Source organism: Somniosus microcephalus, chromosome 8 (assembly GCF_052327205.1).
Source record: "Somniosus microcephalus isolate GS21.2 chromosome 8, FLI_Smic_1.0, whole genome shotgun sequence".
In the NCBI taxonomy this organism is placed as follows: Eukaryota; Metazoa; Chordata; class Chondrichthyes; order Squaliformes; family Somniosidae; genus Somniosus; species Somniosus microcephalus.
In genome coordinates, this window is record NC_140994.1 from 70,623,876 (window position 1) to 70,637,415 (window position 13,540).

Sequence of the window (13,540 nt, forward strand, 5' to 3'; positions counted from 1 at the left end):
TGGGTTCTGATATAGATTTCATAGAATCATGCAGCACAGAAGACCATTCAGCCCATCATGCCTGTGCTAGCTCTTCGAAAGAGCTGTCTGATTAGTTCCACGACCCTGCTGTTTCCCCATAGCCCTGCAATTTTGTTTCCTTTTCAAGTATATTGTAGGAGTCTACGTACTCCTAACAAAAAATACTGAACTCGGAGAGGTTCAACAGAAAAGGTTTAATCGTTGAGACTGCATGTTGAACACAAAAATGGCGTCAGAGACTACACCAAGTCCGACTGCCTTTCATCAGTCCACAGCTTCGACTGCTCCTCCCCCGCTCTGGGCTTAACTATGTTGCAGATCGAGTTTCTTAAAGGTGTGATCCTTCTTAAAGGCATGATGCCTGATTTATAGTCTACGGACCGAAAAGCGGATTGTGTCCTTTCTGTGATCGGTACGCCACACAGCTCCCCCCCAGAATCCGCCAGTAGGGAGTGTACGAACCGGCGTGGCGGCTTGATGGCACGGCCGGAACGGCTCTTGGCGGTTGGTGTCGGGAGCGGGGCGGTCGGACGCGTCGGGCTCTTAGGCGGTCTGCCCCGCGGTGGGGGTTGGCCCACTTGAACGGGTTCGTCGGGCTCTAGGTGCGCCAGCTTGAGCCGGTCGACCGACACCTTGTCAGTTCTGCCGCCCACTTCGAGGAGGAAGAACTTGTTCCCTGTCTGGAGTACCTTGTAGGGTCCGTCGTATGGGGGCCGTAGAGGTCCTCGGTGGGCGTCATGGCGCACGAAAACAAATTTGGCCATGTGCAGGCTAGGTTGTACGCGGGTTACTGGTTCGCCGTGCCGGCCGGTGGGTACCGGAGCGAACTGTTGTGCTCGGTTGGCGAAAGCGCGGCGTTGTTGGTCAGCCGACCAGGGGGTCCGTTGGCTTGGGGGTGGTAAGCCGTGGTGCAGTGAACGGCCACCCCGAGGTTTCGGGCGATGGCGGCCCACAGATCAGAGGTGAACTGCGGGCCTCTATCTGTCGTCATGTCAGAGGGGATGCCGAACCGAGCGACCCAGGTACCGATGAACGCCCTCGCGATGTCGGCGGTGGTGGTGGACGTCAGTGGAATGGCCTCGGGCCAGCGGGTGGTACGGTCCACGATTGTCAGCAGGTGCGTGTGACCTTGTGATGGCGGCAGGGGGCCGACGAGGTCGATGTGGACGTGGTCAAACCTTCTTTCTGGCACGGTGAACTCCTCGAGTGGGGCTTTGACGTGCTGGTGGATTTTGGCACGCTGGCAAGCTATGCAGGATCTGGACCAGACGCGCACATCTTTGCGCAGGCCGCGCCAGACAAATCGGTTGGCCACCAGTCTAATGGACGTGCGGGTGCCGGGGTGTGAGAGGCCGTGGACGATGTCGAACACCCGTTTTCGCCAGGACGCCGGGACTACGGGGTGGGGTTGCACCAAGGAGGTGTCGCATTTGACTGACGGCGGACGGGCCGCAGGCGACGTCGGTCAGTCGCAGCCCTGGGAGGGTTGTGGGTGCGGAGAGCAGATCGGGGTCGGTGCGTTGCTCCGCTGCCAGTTGAGCATAGTCCACTGTCAGGTGGGCGCCGTGGACGGCGGGGCGGGATAGGCAGTCGGCCACCACGTTGTCTCGACCGGAGACGTGCCGGATGTCCGTGGTGAATTCGGACACCGCGGCGAGCTGGCGTTGTTGCCTGGCTGACCACGGGTCCACAGATTTTGCCATCGCGAATGTCGGGTTTGTGGTCGACAAACGCGGTGAAGGGGCGGCCCTCCAGAAGAAATCTAAAATGGCGGACTGCCAGGTACAGTGTGAGGAGCTCGCGGTCAAAGGCGCTGTATTTGGCCTCCGGGGGGCGCAGTTGGCGGCTGAAAAAGGCCAGCGGTTGCCAGGCCCCGTCGACCCACTGTTCGTACACGGTGCCGACCGCGTGGTCGGAGGCGTCCGTGGTGAGGGCCACCCTGGCGTTGGGCTGTGGGTGAGCGAGCATGGTGGCGTCGGCGAGCGCCTTTTTGGTCGAGTCGAAAGCGGTCAACATGTCCGCCGACCACTCGATCGCCATTCTGTCTTTCTTACCCCGGAGGGCTTCGTATAGGGGCCGCATGAGGGAGGCCGCTCCGGGAATGAAGCGGTTGTAAAAGTTGATCATCCCCAAGAACTCCTGGAGGCCTTTGATGGTGGTAGGCCGGGGGAACTGCTGGACGGCTTGCACCTTGGCGGGCAGGGGAATGGCTCCGTCCTGCGTGATGTGGTGGCCGAGGAATTCGATCCTGCTGAGGCCGAATTGGCACTTGGCTGGGCTGATGATGAGCCCGTGCTCACTGAGCCGCTGGAACAGGGTGCGGAGGTGCTCGATGTGTTCCTGCTTGGAGGAACTAGCTACCAGGATGTCATCCAGGTAGACAAAGAGGAACTTCAGGTCCCGGAGGACCGAGGCCTGGGCCGCGTTTTTGAGGCCGAAGGGCATTCGGAGGAACTCGAATAGCCCAAAAGGGGTGATTATGGCCGTCTTGGGAACGTCCGTGGGGTGGACTGGCACCTGATGGTAACCGTGCACCAGGTCGACTTTGGAGAAGACTGAGTGGCCGGCCAGTCTAGCCGAGAAGTCTTGAATGTGCGGTATGGGGTACCGATCCGGCGTGGTGGCGTCGTTTAGGCGCCGGTAGTCCCTGCAGGGGCGCCATCCCCCGTCGGGTTTGGTGACGATGTGGAGTGGGGAGGCCCAGGGGCTGTTGGAGCGGCGGATGATGCCGAGCTGTTCCATTGTGGCGAACTCGGCCCGCGCGATCTCCAGCTTGGCCGGGTCCAGCCTGCGGGCGTGGGCATACACCGGTGGGCCTGTGGTGGGGATGAAGTGTTCTACCCCATGCTTAGCAACTTTCGCGGAGAAGGTTGGGTTGGTGAGGGCTGGGAACTCAGCCAGGAGTGCTGAGTAGTCGTCCGTTGAGCGGGCGCGGCACTGCCACGCCATTTCGGCGGGTTGGGGGGGGGGCCATGGCGCCCGGGATAGGTGACATGGTGTTCATGTCCACGAGGCGGCGCCAAGGCATGTCGACCAACAGGCCGTGGGCGCACAGGAAATCCGCACCGAGGAGCGGGGAGAGCACCTTGGTGGTGATAAACTCCCAGTGGTAGCGGCGGCCTGCGAGGTCGATGGTGACGGTGCGGGTGCCGTGCGTCCGGATGTCGGTGTGGCAGCAGCCAGCGCAGGGCCGCGGCCGCCTCGCTGGATCTCGAGGGCGGACACGGGGATGATGCTGCGCACCCGTGTCGCATAGGAAACGGCGTCCGGAGGCGCTGTCCGTAACGTACAGCAGTGCGCCTGCTTGCCCCACGGCCATCGTGTAGGCCGGTGTGGGGGCGGTTGGAAACGTGCAGGGATGGCTGCAGCGGCGTGCCCGTGCGCCGAACCGGGTATGGAAGTAGCAGTAGCCCTGGGTCAGAGGGCGTGGGGGCCTGGGGGGCCTCGTGGCCGAGCTGTGTGGCCGCGCGATAGAGGGTGGAGCGCGCGCCGACGCTGCGGAGGCCAGGTCGGGGGTGACGGCGTGGTTGGAGCCGGCGGACAGGAGCTTATCGGCTTCGTCGGCCAGGGCCTCGAAGTCCGTGAGGCTGGACGCCACGATCACCGGGCAGATGCTGGGAGGTAGTTGGCGGATAAAGAGCGTGCGGAAGAGGGAGCCGGGCGGTTTCTCGTCGGTCAGAGCAAGCATATGTGAGAGCAAGTCTGACGGCGTGGAGTCACCGAGGCCCGGGAGGTCGAGGAGGTGGCAGTTGCGCACGAATTGGGAGGCTGTGAATTTTTTAAGGAGCGCGGCCTTGAGATGTGCGTACTTGCCTTCCTCCGAAGGGTTTTGTAGTGTTGTCCAGACTTTCGTGATTGTGGAGCTGCCCAGGGAGGCCGTACATCGTTGCGTCGGCGGTGATGCCGCGGAGTCGGAATTGCGATTCGGCTTGAAGGAACCAGGCGGTGGCTAGGTTCTCCCAGAACTCCGGCAGCTTCACAGAAACTGCGTTTGTGTCAGCCATGGTTACGCTTAGGAGTCGTCCTGAGCGTCGGGGTCACCAATGTAGGAGTCTACGTAGTCCTAACAAAAAATACTGAACTCGGAGAGTTTCAACAGAAAAGGTTTAATCGTTGAGACTGCATGTTGAACATGTAATGAAATCTGTTTGTCTTGCCTGTATTCGTTTTGCACTCGTGTATATTACCCTCCCCCACACAGTGTATAGTTTCACTTCCTCTTTCCTGACTAACCTGGAAGGTTCCAGGTCTTGGCTCTTGGCTCCGCCCCTGACTTCTCTTACTTAAAGATCCCAGGATCTGTATGACTCATTCCTGTGAGCCAGTCGGTGTGTTGAGATGTAAGCTCTGATCTTAGTGATTAAAAGCCAACTTGTTGAAGTCTATAACTTCTAATTTTGTGGTTATTGAAGGCACATCAATTTTAATCACTAAAGAATACTAGGATGGATCGACTCCTAAAACCAGAGCGTCTGGACTTGGATCCACATTCTGCTGAAGCATCAAATCAATTTGGACACTGGCTCAAATGCTTCGAACTCTTCGCGGGGGCCTCATCCGCTAGCGAGGTAGATAAACTGAGTCTACTGACTACTCGCGTTAGTCATCGGATTTATTCGTTCATCCGGGACGCCACCTCTTACACGGAGGCCATCACTATCCTGAAGGCCCAATACCAGAGGCCAGTAAACGAAGTGTACGCCAGACATCTGCTGGCTACACGCAGGCAGCGACCTGAGGAATCAATGGACGATTTCTTACAGGGCCTAAAGGACTTGGTCCGGGACTGTAACTGCAAGGCCGTGACGGCCAACGTGTACTCTGACGAATTGGTCCGCGATTCCTTCATCACTGGCCTCAAATTGAATTATATCCGGCAGAGACTGCTGGAGAAGGAGGTCCTGGACTTAAAAAAGGCAGTGGCCACTGCGCGATCGCTGGACGTGGCCCAGAAAAACTCTGACTCTTATTCTTCCGGCCATGCGGCCCTCACCGCCTCGTGTGCGCCGAGCGGGCCGCCATCTTGGAATCCGCCATCTTCCCCATCCAGGTCTCAGACCAGCTCTACACCGCCGGAGTCCCCACACAGAAGTTCACCCAGGAGTCCTACTACAGCGGCAGTGTCTCGAGGCCCGAAATGCTACTTCTGTGGCCAGGCCAAGCACCCCAGACAATGATGCCCAGCGAAGGACGCTACATGCTTCAAATGTAAGAAAAAGGGGCATTTTAGCAAAGTCTGCAGGGGGAATCCGATTTCCAACTCCGTCACCGCCTCGTGCGTGCCGTGCAGGCCGCCATCTTGGGATCCGCCATCTTTTCCCGACTCAACGGCCGCCCAGGGCCCAACAGTGGCTTCGATCACGGTGGATCAATCCAGGCCACACCCGTTGACAAAATCTATGATGGACATACAGGTAAACGGGAATTTAACGAAATGTTTAATTGACTGTGGGAGTACCGAGAGTTTTATCCACCCTAGCCTGGTACGGCGGCACTCATTAACGGTAACCCCTACACGGAGCAGAATTGCTATGGCTGCTAAGCCCCACACTTCGGACATTTTGGGCTGCTGTGTGGTAACACTGACTGTAAAAGGCACGGACTACAAGGATTTAAAACTCCTCGTGATGCCAGAACTCTGTGTTAATGTAATCTTGGGCCTGGACTTCCAGTGCCACCACGAAAGTGTCACGCTAGCATATGGCGGTTCCCAGCCGCCACTCACAGTCTGTGGCCTATCAACCTTAAAAATCAGCCCGCCCTCTTTATTCGCTAATCTCGCTCCGAACTGTAGGCCGATAGCGACCAAAAGTAGACGGTACAGTCTGGAAGACAGACACTTTATCAAGGCGGAAGTGGACAGACTCCTGCGGGAAGGCATTATTGAATGCAGTACCAGTCCGTGGCGTGCCCAAGTAGTCATAGTTAAAAATAGCGAAATGAAACGGATGGTAATTGACTACAGCCAGACTGTTAATATTTATACCCAGCTGGACGCCTACCCTTTACCCCGCATATCAGAAATGGTCAACCAGATTGCGCAATACCGAGTCTTCTCGACTATCGACCTCAAATCCGTGTATCACCAGCTCCCCATTAGAACGGAGGACCGCCCATACACCGCCTTTGAGGCGAACGGACGCCTCTACCATTTTCTCAGAGTGCCCTTCGGGGTAACAAATGGGGTCTCGGTCTTCCAACGCGAGATGGACCGCATGGTTGACGAGAATAAACTACAAGCTACCTACCCCTATCTGGACAATGTCACTATCTGCGGGCACAACCAGCAAGACCACGATCTAAATCTTGCGAGATTTTTAAAAACTGCCCTAAAGCTGAATCTAACCTACAATGAAGACAAATGTGTCTTCAACACAACCCGTCTCTGTATCCTCGGCTGTGTGGTGGAAGATGGGGTAATTGGACCGGACCCTGACCGATTACGCCCCCTAAAGGAACTGCCCCTGCCACACAATCCCAAAGCTTTAAAAAGGTGCCTGGGATTTTTTTCGTATTATGCCCAATGGGTGCCCAATTACTCTGATAAGGCCCGACCCCTCATTAAATCGACGTCCTTCCCACTATCAGCTGAAGCTCGGGAGGCTTTCACCAGTATCAAACAGGACATTGAAAGGGCTGCACTGTGTGCAGTGGACGAAAGCATTCCCTTTCAAGTCGAAAGCGATGCGTCAGACTTTGCTTTAGCTGCGACCCTCAATCAGGCTGGGAGACCTGTGGCCTTCTTCTCCCGAACCCTTCAGGGACCTGAAATCAGGCACTCTTCTGTCAAGAAGGAGGCACAGGCTATAGTGGAGGCAGTGCGGCACTGGAGACACTACCTAGCCGGCAAACGTTTCACCCTGCTCACCGACCAGCGGTCAGTGGCTTTCATGTTTAATAACAAACAAAGGGGGAAAATCAAGAATGACAAAATACTCAGGTGGAGGATCGAACTATCCACGTTCGACTATGATATTATGTACAGGCCGGGAGCCCTTAATGAACCCCCAGACGCCCTATCACGGGGAATGTGTGCCAGCATTCATACGGACAAATTACAGGGTCTCCACAACGACCTCTGTCACCCAGGGGTCACCCGACTATACCATTTTATAAAGTCCCGCAATCTGCCCCACTCCATCGAGGAGGTCAGGGCAATGACCGGAGCCTGCCGCATCTGTGCGGAATGCAAGCCTCGTTTCTACAGGCCTGACCGTGCACACCTTATCAAAGCCACACGGCCATTCGAGCGCCTAAGTCTGGACTTCAAGGGACCCCTTCCCTCTGCCGACCGTAACGTATACTTCCTCAATATCATCGATGAATATTCCCGCTTCCCCTTCGCCATTCCCTGCCCAGACATGACCAGTGCCACGGTCATCAAGTGTCTCGGTAATCTATTCTGCATGTTTGGCATGCCGAACTACATACACAGCGATAGGGGGACGTCATTTATGAGTGACGAACTGCGCCAGTTCTTGCTCTCAAAGGGGATAGCCACTAGCAGAACCACTAGCTACAACCCCCGGGGTAATGGGCAAGTGGAAAGGGAGAATGCTACTGTTTGGAAGGCTGTCACGTTAGCCTTAAAGTCAAAAGGCCTTCCGACCTCCCGCTGGCAGGAAGTCCTCCCAGACGTGCTCCACTCCATAAGGTCTCTGTTATGTACTGCCACTAACGCTACCCCTCATGAAAAGATGTTCGTTTACCCCCGGAAATCCACCTCGGGCATATCTCTACCCGCGTGGCTGACATCTCCGTGGACAGTACTATTGCGGAAGCACGTGAGAGGCCATAAAATGGACCCCCTTGTGGAAAAGGTACAGCTCCTCCATGCAAACCCTCAGTACGCCTATATCGAATACTCTGACGGGCGAGAGGACACTGTTTCCATAAAAGACCTCGCTCCCTCAGGGAGCGGAGAGAACGATGAGAGACTACCTGAGGAAGACCTACACCAAAAAGAGACAGGACGCCCAGAGGTATCAATACCCAACTTTAACCTGGAGGACACTGCAGATAACCTGGAAGACACTGCGGAGGCCCGGACACCGGAGGAACCAGAATCCACTCCCCTAGAGGCACCCCAACTGGCTTTGCGCCGATCACTGAGAACCGCAAAACCTCCTGACAGACTCACTTATACCAACTTTTAAGAAACATCACCCCGATGGACTAAATCTAAAGAAGGGGTGAATGTAATGAAATCTGTTTGTCTTGCCTGTATTCGTTTTGCACTCATGTATATTACCCTCCCCCACACGGTGTATAGTTTCACTTCCTCTTTCCTGACTAACCTGGAAGGTTCCAGGTCTTGGCTCTTGGCTCCGCCCCTGACTTCTCTTACTTAAAGATCCCAGGATCTGTATGACTCATTCCTGTGAGCCAGTCGGTGTGTTGAGATGTAAGCTCTGATCTTAGTGATTAAAAGCCAACTTGTTGAAGTCTATAACTTCTAGTTTTGTGGTTATTGAAGGCACATCAGAAAACAAAAATGGCGTCAGACACTACACCAAGTCTGACTGCCTTTCATCAGTCCACAGCTTCGACTGCTCCCCCGCTCTGGGCTTAACTATGTTGCAGATCGAGTTTCGTAAAGGTGTGATCCTTCTTAAAGGCATGACGCCTGATTTATAGTCTACGGACCGAAAAGCGGATTGTGTCCTTTCTGTGATCGGTACGCCACAATATATCCAACTACTTTGAGAATAAAATAAAACAGATTTCCTTTTTGTATGAGCTTTTTACAAAGCGTATGCCTTGGTGCTGACAAACTGGAAATAGGATTGATCCGAAGCTTAGCAACTACTCCATGACCTTTTATGCCAGAAGAGATGTCTACAACTTTCCTGGCAAGATTACCCCACCGCCACCCAGTCCTTCCCAAGATACAGCAACTGCTCTGTCTCTCCATCACCTAGACCCCCACCCCAGGGAGAGAGAGAGAGACCCGGGACCACACCCCGGAGAGAGAGAGAGAGACCCGGGACCACACCCCGGGGAGAGAGACCGCCTACCTCCATCTCCGTCATATCACCCGCCTTTGCCCCTGCCTCAGCCCTCCTCTATGCTTTTGTTACCTCCAGCCTCAACTATTCCAATGCTCTCTTGGCATCCTCCCACCTTACAACCTCCATAAACTTTGAGCGCATCCAAAACTCTGCTGCCCATATCCTATCTCACACCAAGTCCTGTTCACCCATCACCCCTGTGCTCGCTGACTCGCTGCTCTCTGTCCAGCAACACCAGAAGTAACTGCCAGAAACTGGTTTAAACTGGTCATTACGTAGTGCTTCCAGACACCGCTGTATGTTTGCTTTGCTTCAAGGTTCTAGAGTCCAAAGGATAAATGCCAGAATCCTGTCCTTGCTAAACTTAAGTGATCTAAACCTGAAAATGTTGTAACATGAAACCGGTTGGATCCCTGTTTGTCACACAAGACTGATATATTAGACCCCAAAAATTGTTCCTTTTAAACAACAAAAAATGGAATGGAAAGCTTTAATTTTTCAAGCCTCTGTTGCACGTTAAATTTGAGTAAATTCTAATGTCATTTCTTGCCCTTTCCCAGTGTTTCACTGTGCTTCAGTTATAGATATAATGAATGGTGTGATTTTGCAGCATAGCAAATTTGCTCTTTTGCATTGGGTACTCCCAGGGTTCTCGTACTTTGTTGCTGAGGTTTGGTTCTGTGGCAGTGCTCTTGCCGGAGTTCTGGGTTTTGTATACCTGTATAACTTTTTGGGTTTTAATCTCATTACAGAAAGGTAACTCAGCTCTTCACTATGCTTGTCGAATGAAAAATAATAGAACTGTTTCTATTCTCATTAAAGCAAATGCAGATGCATCCATTGCTAATAAGGTAAGCGTTTGACATGGCTAATTAAGGTGTAGTATGTTCTACCATGTATTGTGATATTGGATCAGAAAGATTCAACTTAATTTCTGTGCCATATTTTCACTTCTCTGGAGGACACAGGCCCAGAGCTGAGAACATTTCCACCCCCCCCCCCCCATGCAATATTATCAAGTTAGTGAATTCTGTGTGTTGGAGTACAATTGTGAAGCTTGCAGTCAAACCAAAAGTGATTAGTGTAAACCCTGGCATTTCAATCAAAGAGCAGTGTCGATAGGAGGAGGCCAAAGTTTGTTTGTCTCCGTGCCATTAGATTAACAGGAGCTCCTGAAGCAACTGAAATTGGACACTAGTGACTAAAACCTATAGAGCTAGAAATTTGTTCGTGCCACGCCATTTTACAGGTGCCTTGGCGGGTGGTATGCATGTGCAAAATCAGTGGCGGAAGTGCGCCACCCGCCATATTGGTAAAGGCTGAAGTATAGGGGCCTGTGCCTGAAATGGGCGCTAGGCCTCCTATTTGCATATGCAAAGGACCTAATGCCCATTCCAGGCCCCCTTCCCGAAGTCAGCTGCCCTGAACATAGCCAGTGCCGAGCCTGCTGCATTCAGGATAACAATGTCTATGTGTGGCCTAACCGGACCACTGGAGGCCGCCACCTAATAATAGGTAAGTTTAAAAAAAAACATTTACTTGAATGTGAAGCTGGGACGAGCAGGAGTGCTCCTCCCAGCTCCACAACAGTCCAGAAGACAGTCACCATCCCCCTGATCACCTCCACACATCTTTCTCCCCCCCCCCCGAGGACCTGCCTGAGGGCCGCTGCCAGCGACCTGAAATTTAAATCTGCTTCGCCGGCAAGCTTCCTGGGAAAAGTGCAGCAGGCGTCTGCAGCTCACCGGTCTAATTTAAATGAGGCCCCAAGCCCAATATTGAGTATGCATCAGGCCTACCGGCTCTGGCTTGCAGATTGTTCTGTGCCCAGTTTGCGCTAGTAGACCAGCGCTATCCAATTTCACCCCCGCAATCTGTGTAACTTGTATTTCTTGGCTGTTGGTCAGTATCTGATCGAGGCCAATGTTGTATCCTTCCTGCCATTATTTCTGGTACTTGGGAAAGCACTTCTGAAGCGGGAAGATGTGATCACATCACTGACTCCCTTCGTGGTTTATGCTACAGCTTTTCTATCTGCGCTCCTCTAATTCTGCCCTCTTGAGCATCTCTGATTATAATCGCTCAACCATCGGTGGCCGCGCCTTCAGCTGCCTAGGCCCTAAGCTCTGGAATTCCCTGCCTAAACCTCTCCGCCTCGCTACCTCTTTCCTCCTTTAAGACGCTCCTTAAAACCTACTTCTTTGATCAAGCTTTTGGTCGCCTGCCCTAATTTATCCTTTATGTGGCTCGGTGTCAATTTTTTAAATCTTATAATACTCCTGTGCAACGCCTTGGGACGTTTTACTACGTTAAAAGCGCTCTATAAATACAAGTTGTTGTTGTTGCTAGGCCTGTGTCAGATTTTTTAATTACTACTGATTTTTGACTTTTTAATAAAATATTGACTAGAAAAGCTGTAACTATGTAACTTAATGCATAAAATGTTAAATCTTAATGGGGCAGATTTGCAAAGACATTTGGAGAGAGCGGTAGATACAGCATTTATTCAAACCATGTAGGATTTGATTTATATGGCCTGGCTCCAAATTGAACACAAAGCTGGGCATAGACCATAAATGTTATTGGCCCTGAAATCGCGGTTCTCTGTGACAGCGTACCCGTCATAAGCCTTGTAAAAGGCCTCGCAAGTTCCGGGTTTCCGCATGTGCTGCGCATGCGCGAGAACTCGGAACTTTCGATCTGTCAGAGCTGGGCTATTTGACCCAGCAAATGCCCCACAAAACCCTTACGCCTGGTAAAAGCAGGTGTAGGGTCTGCTTTTACCAGCATAAGGATTAATATAAATGTTAAATTAAAATTTAAAAAATAAAAATGCACAAATCCTTAATTAGTTTATATAAATTTTGGCCCAGATTAAAATGTTTAAAAATTATTTAATTTTTATTTTAAATGCTTCATTAAAGGGACTTTTAATTAATTTTGAAAATGTGAATTTATTTTTATTTCAGTTGTGTAAATTATTTATTTATTTGGGGATCCCGTATGCTAATGGGGATTCTGTTCATAAATGGAATCCTTAAGCATAATAGGAATCCTCCTTTCTGATTGGAGGACCTGGCCCACGTGATCCCAGGGATGTTTCCGAACCGCCTGCGTGCGTCCTTGGGATCAGTGGGCCTTTACGCAGGGGTATGCCTGCAGTCCCAGGACCCGAAGACTCTGAAGCCCGGGAATCAGCAGGTAGGTTTGGATTTTTTTCGGGTCGGGGGCGTGTTTCGGCCCAATGTTTTGAATGCACAATTTCAATGTAAAAAATACTCGGCTTAAGATTATAAAGAATTTTTGTTAGGCAAGGGTATCGAGGGATATGGAACAAAGGCGGATAAATGGAGTTGAAGTACAGATCAACCATGATGTAATTGAATGGCAGAACATGCTCGAGGGGCTAAATGGCCTACTCCTGTCCCTATGCCTCAGAAAGCACATTTAAACCTGGTATAATGACTCACCAGTTTCATTTCAAGCCAAAGAGGTGTGAGATGGCTTCCAGAAAGAATTATAAAAGTGACTGTCTTACCCGAGTCTGGTCCCACTCCTACTGGAACAGAATGGTGTGAGGCAGTTTCGAGTGGAAGTCTCACATCTCTCTGCCCTGCAGTCACGCGGTCACTTTTGTATTGCTCTGACGCAAAAAGCTTTTTGGAAGGACGTAAGTGACAGTGTAATTGAACCTTTAAACAATTTGGGGCAGGTGTCATTTATTTACCAAGCAGTTCATTCTGAATACATGTTCCATTGCCGTTTAGCTGCTGGTAAAACATGCAACAGTTTCAAATGCCTGAACAAGCAGTTAATTGGACTGTTTGGTCATTAAGTCACCATGCAGTAATGCTACTGCCAGATTTGATTGAAAATGGTAACCCTTGTCTTTTAAAGAGCAGCTGATGCAGTGTAACAACTTCTGGTGACGGTTTGGTCTCTTGGGGGACATCATCTGATAGATGGCTACATAGAAACTTGTTCATTTACTCCTAGAAACCAGATTGGGATCTAAATGTTCCCCACAAACCTTTTTAAGTTATGGCCCCTTTGAACAGACTGGTTTCTATGAACCCAAAACAATTCCTCTCCTTTCTGGATGTGTTTTGTGATCTGATGGTAGATCAATCATTGTGCTGGGCACTATTGGAGGGGGTCTTAGACTACTGAGATTGATTCATTGGGATTTATGTTATGGTACCAAATTACCCATTCTATTTCTGTGAGGGGAAAATGTGGATATAACATTGGTTTATTTCAAGACACAGGCATTCTATTCAGATCTGCATGTCAACTCCTCCTTTGGAACCAAGTTTTGTTTTGTTTTGTATTGCAATTTAGTTTAGCATAAGCCACCTGGCCGAATAAAGGTCCATTCTGCTTGTACAGTAGTTGCTTCAAGATCCAGCCTTAAACAATTCTCTCTAGCTTCCACTTGTTAGGCAGTTACAATGGGACACCACTACAACTAACCTTTTCCAAACATTGGTGCTAGGACCAGTGTACGC

The 13,540-nt window shown here is 51.5% G+C and overlaps 1 protein-coding gene across 1 annotated transcript in view; it reads left to right on the forward strand.

Moving 5' to 3' along the window:
• The window catches only part of ankrd22 (ankyrin repeat domain 22), a 37,188-nt gene that overhangs the window by 22,175 nt on the left and 1,473 nt on the right, over positions 1-13,540 (forward strand). The window contains exon 5 of the mRNA XM_085994862.1: positions 9,785-9,883. Coding sequence (XP_085850988.1) covers positions 9,785-9,883 — 99 coding nt within the window. The remainder of the gene's footprint in view (positions 1-9,784; positions 9,884-13,540) is intronic.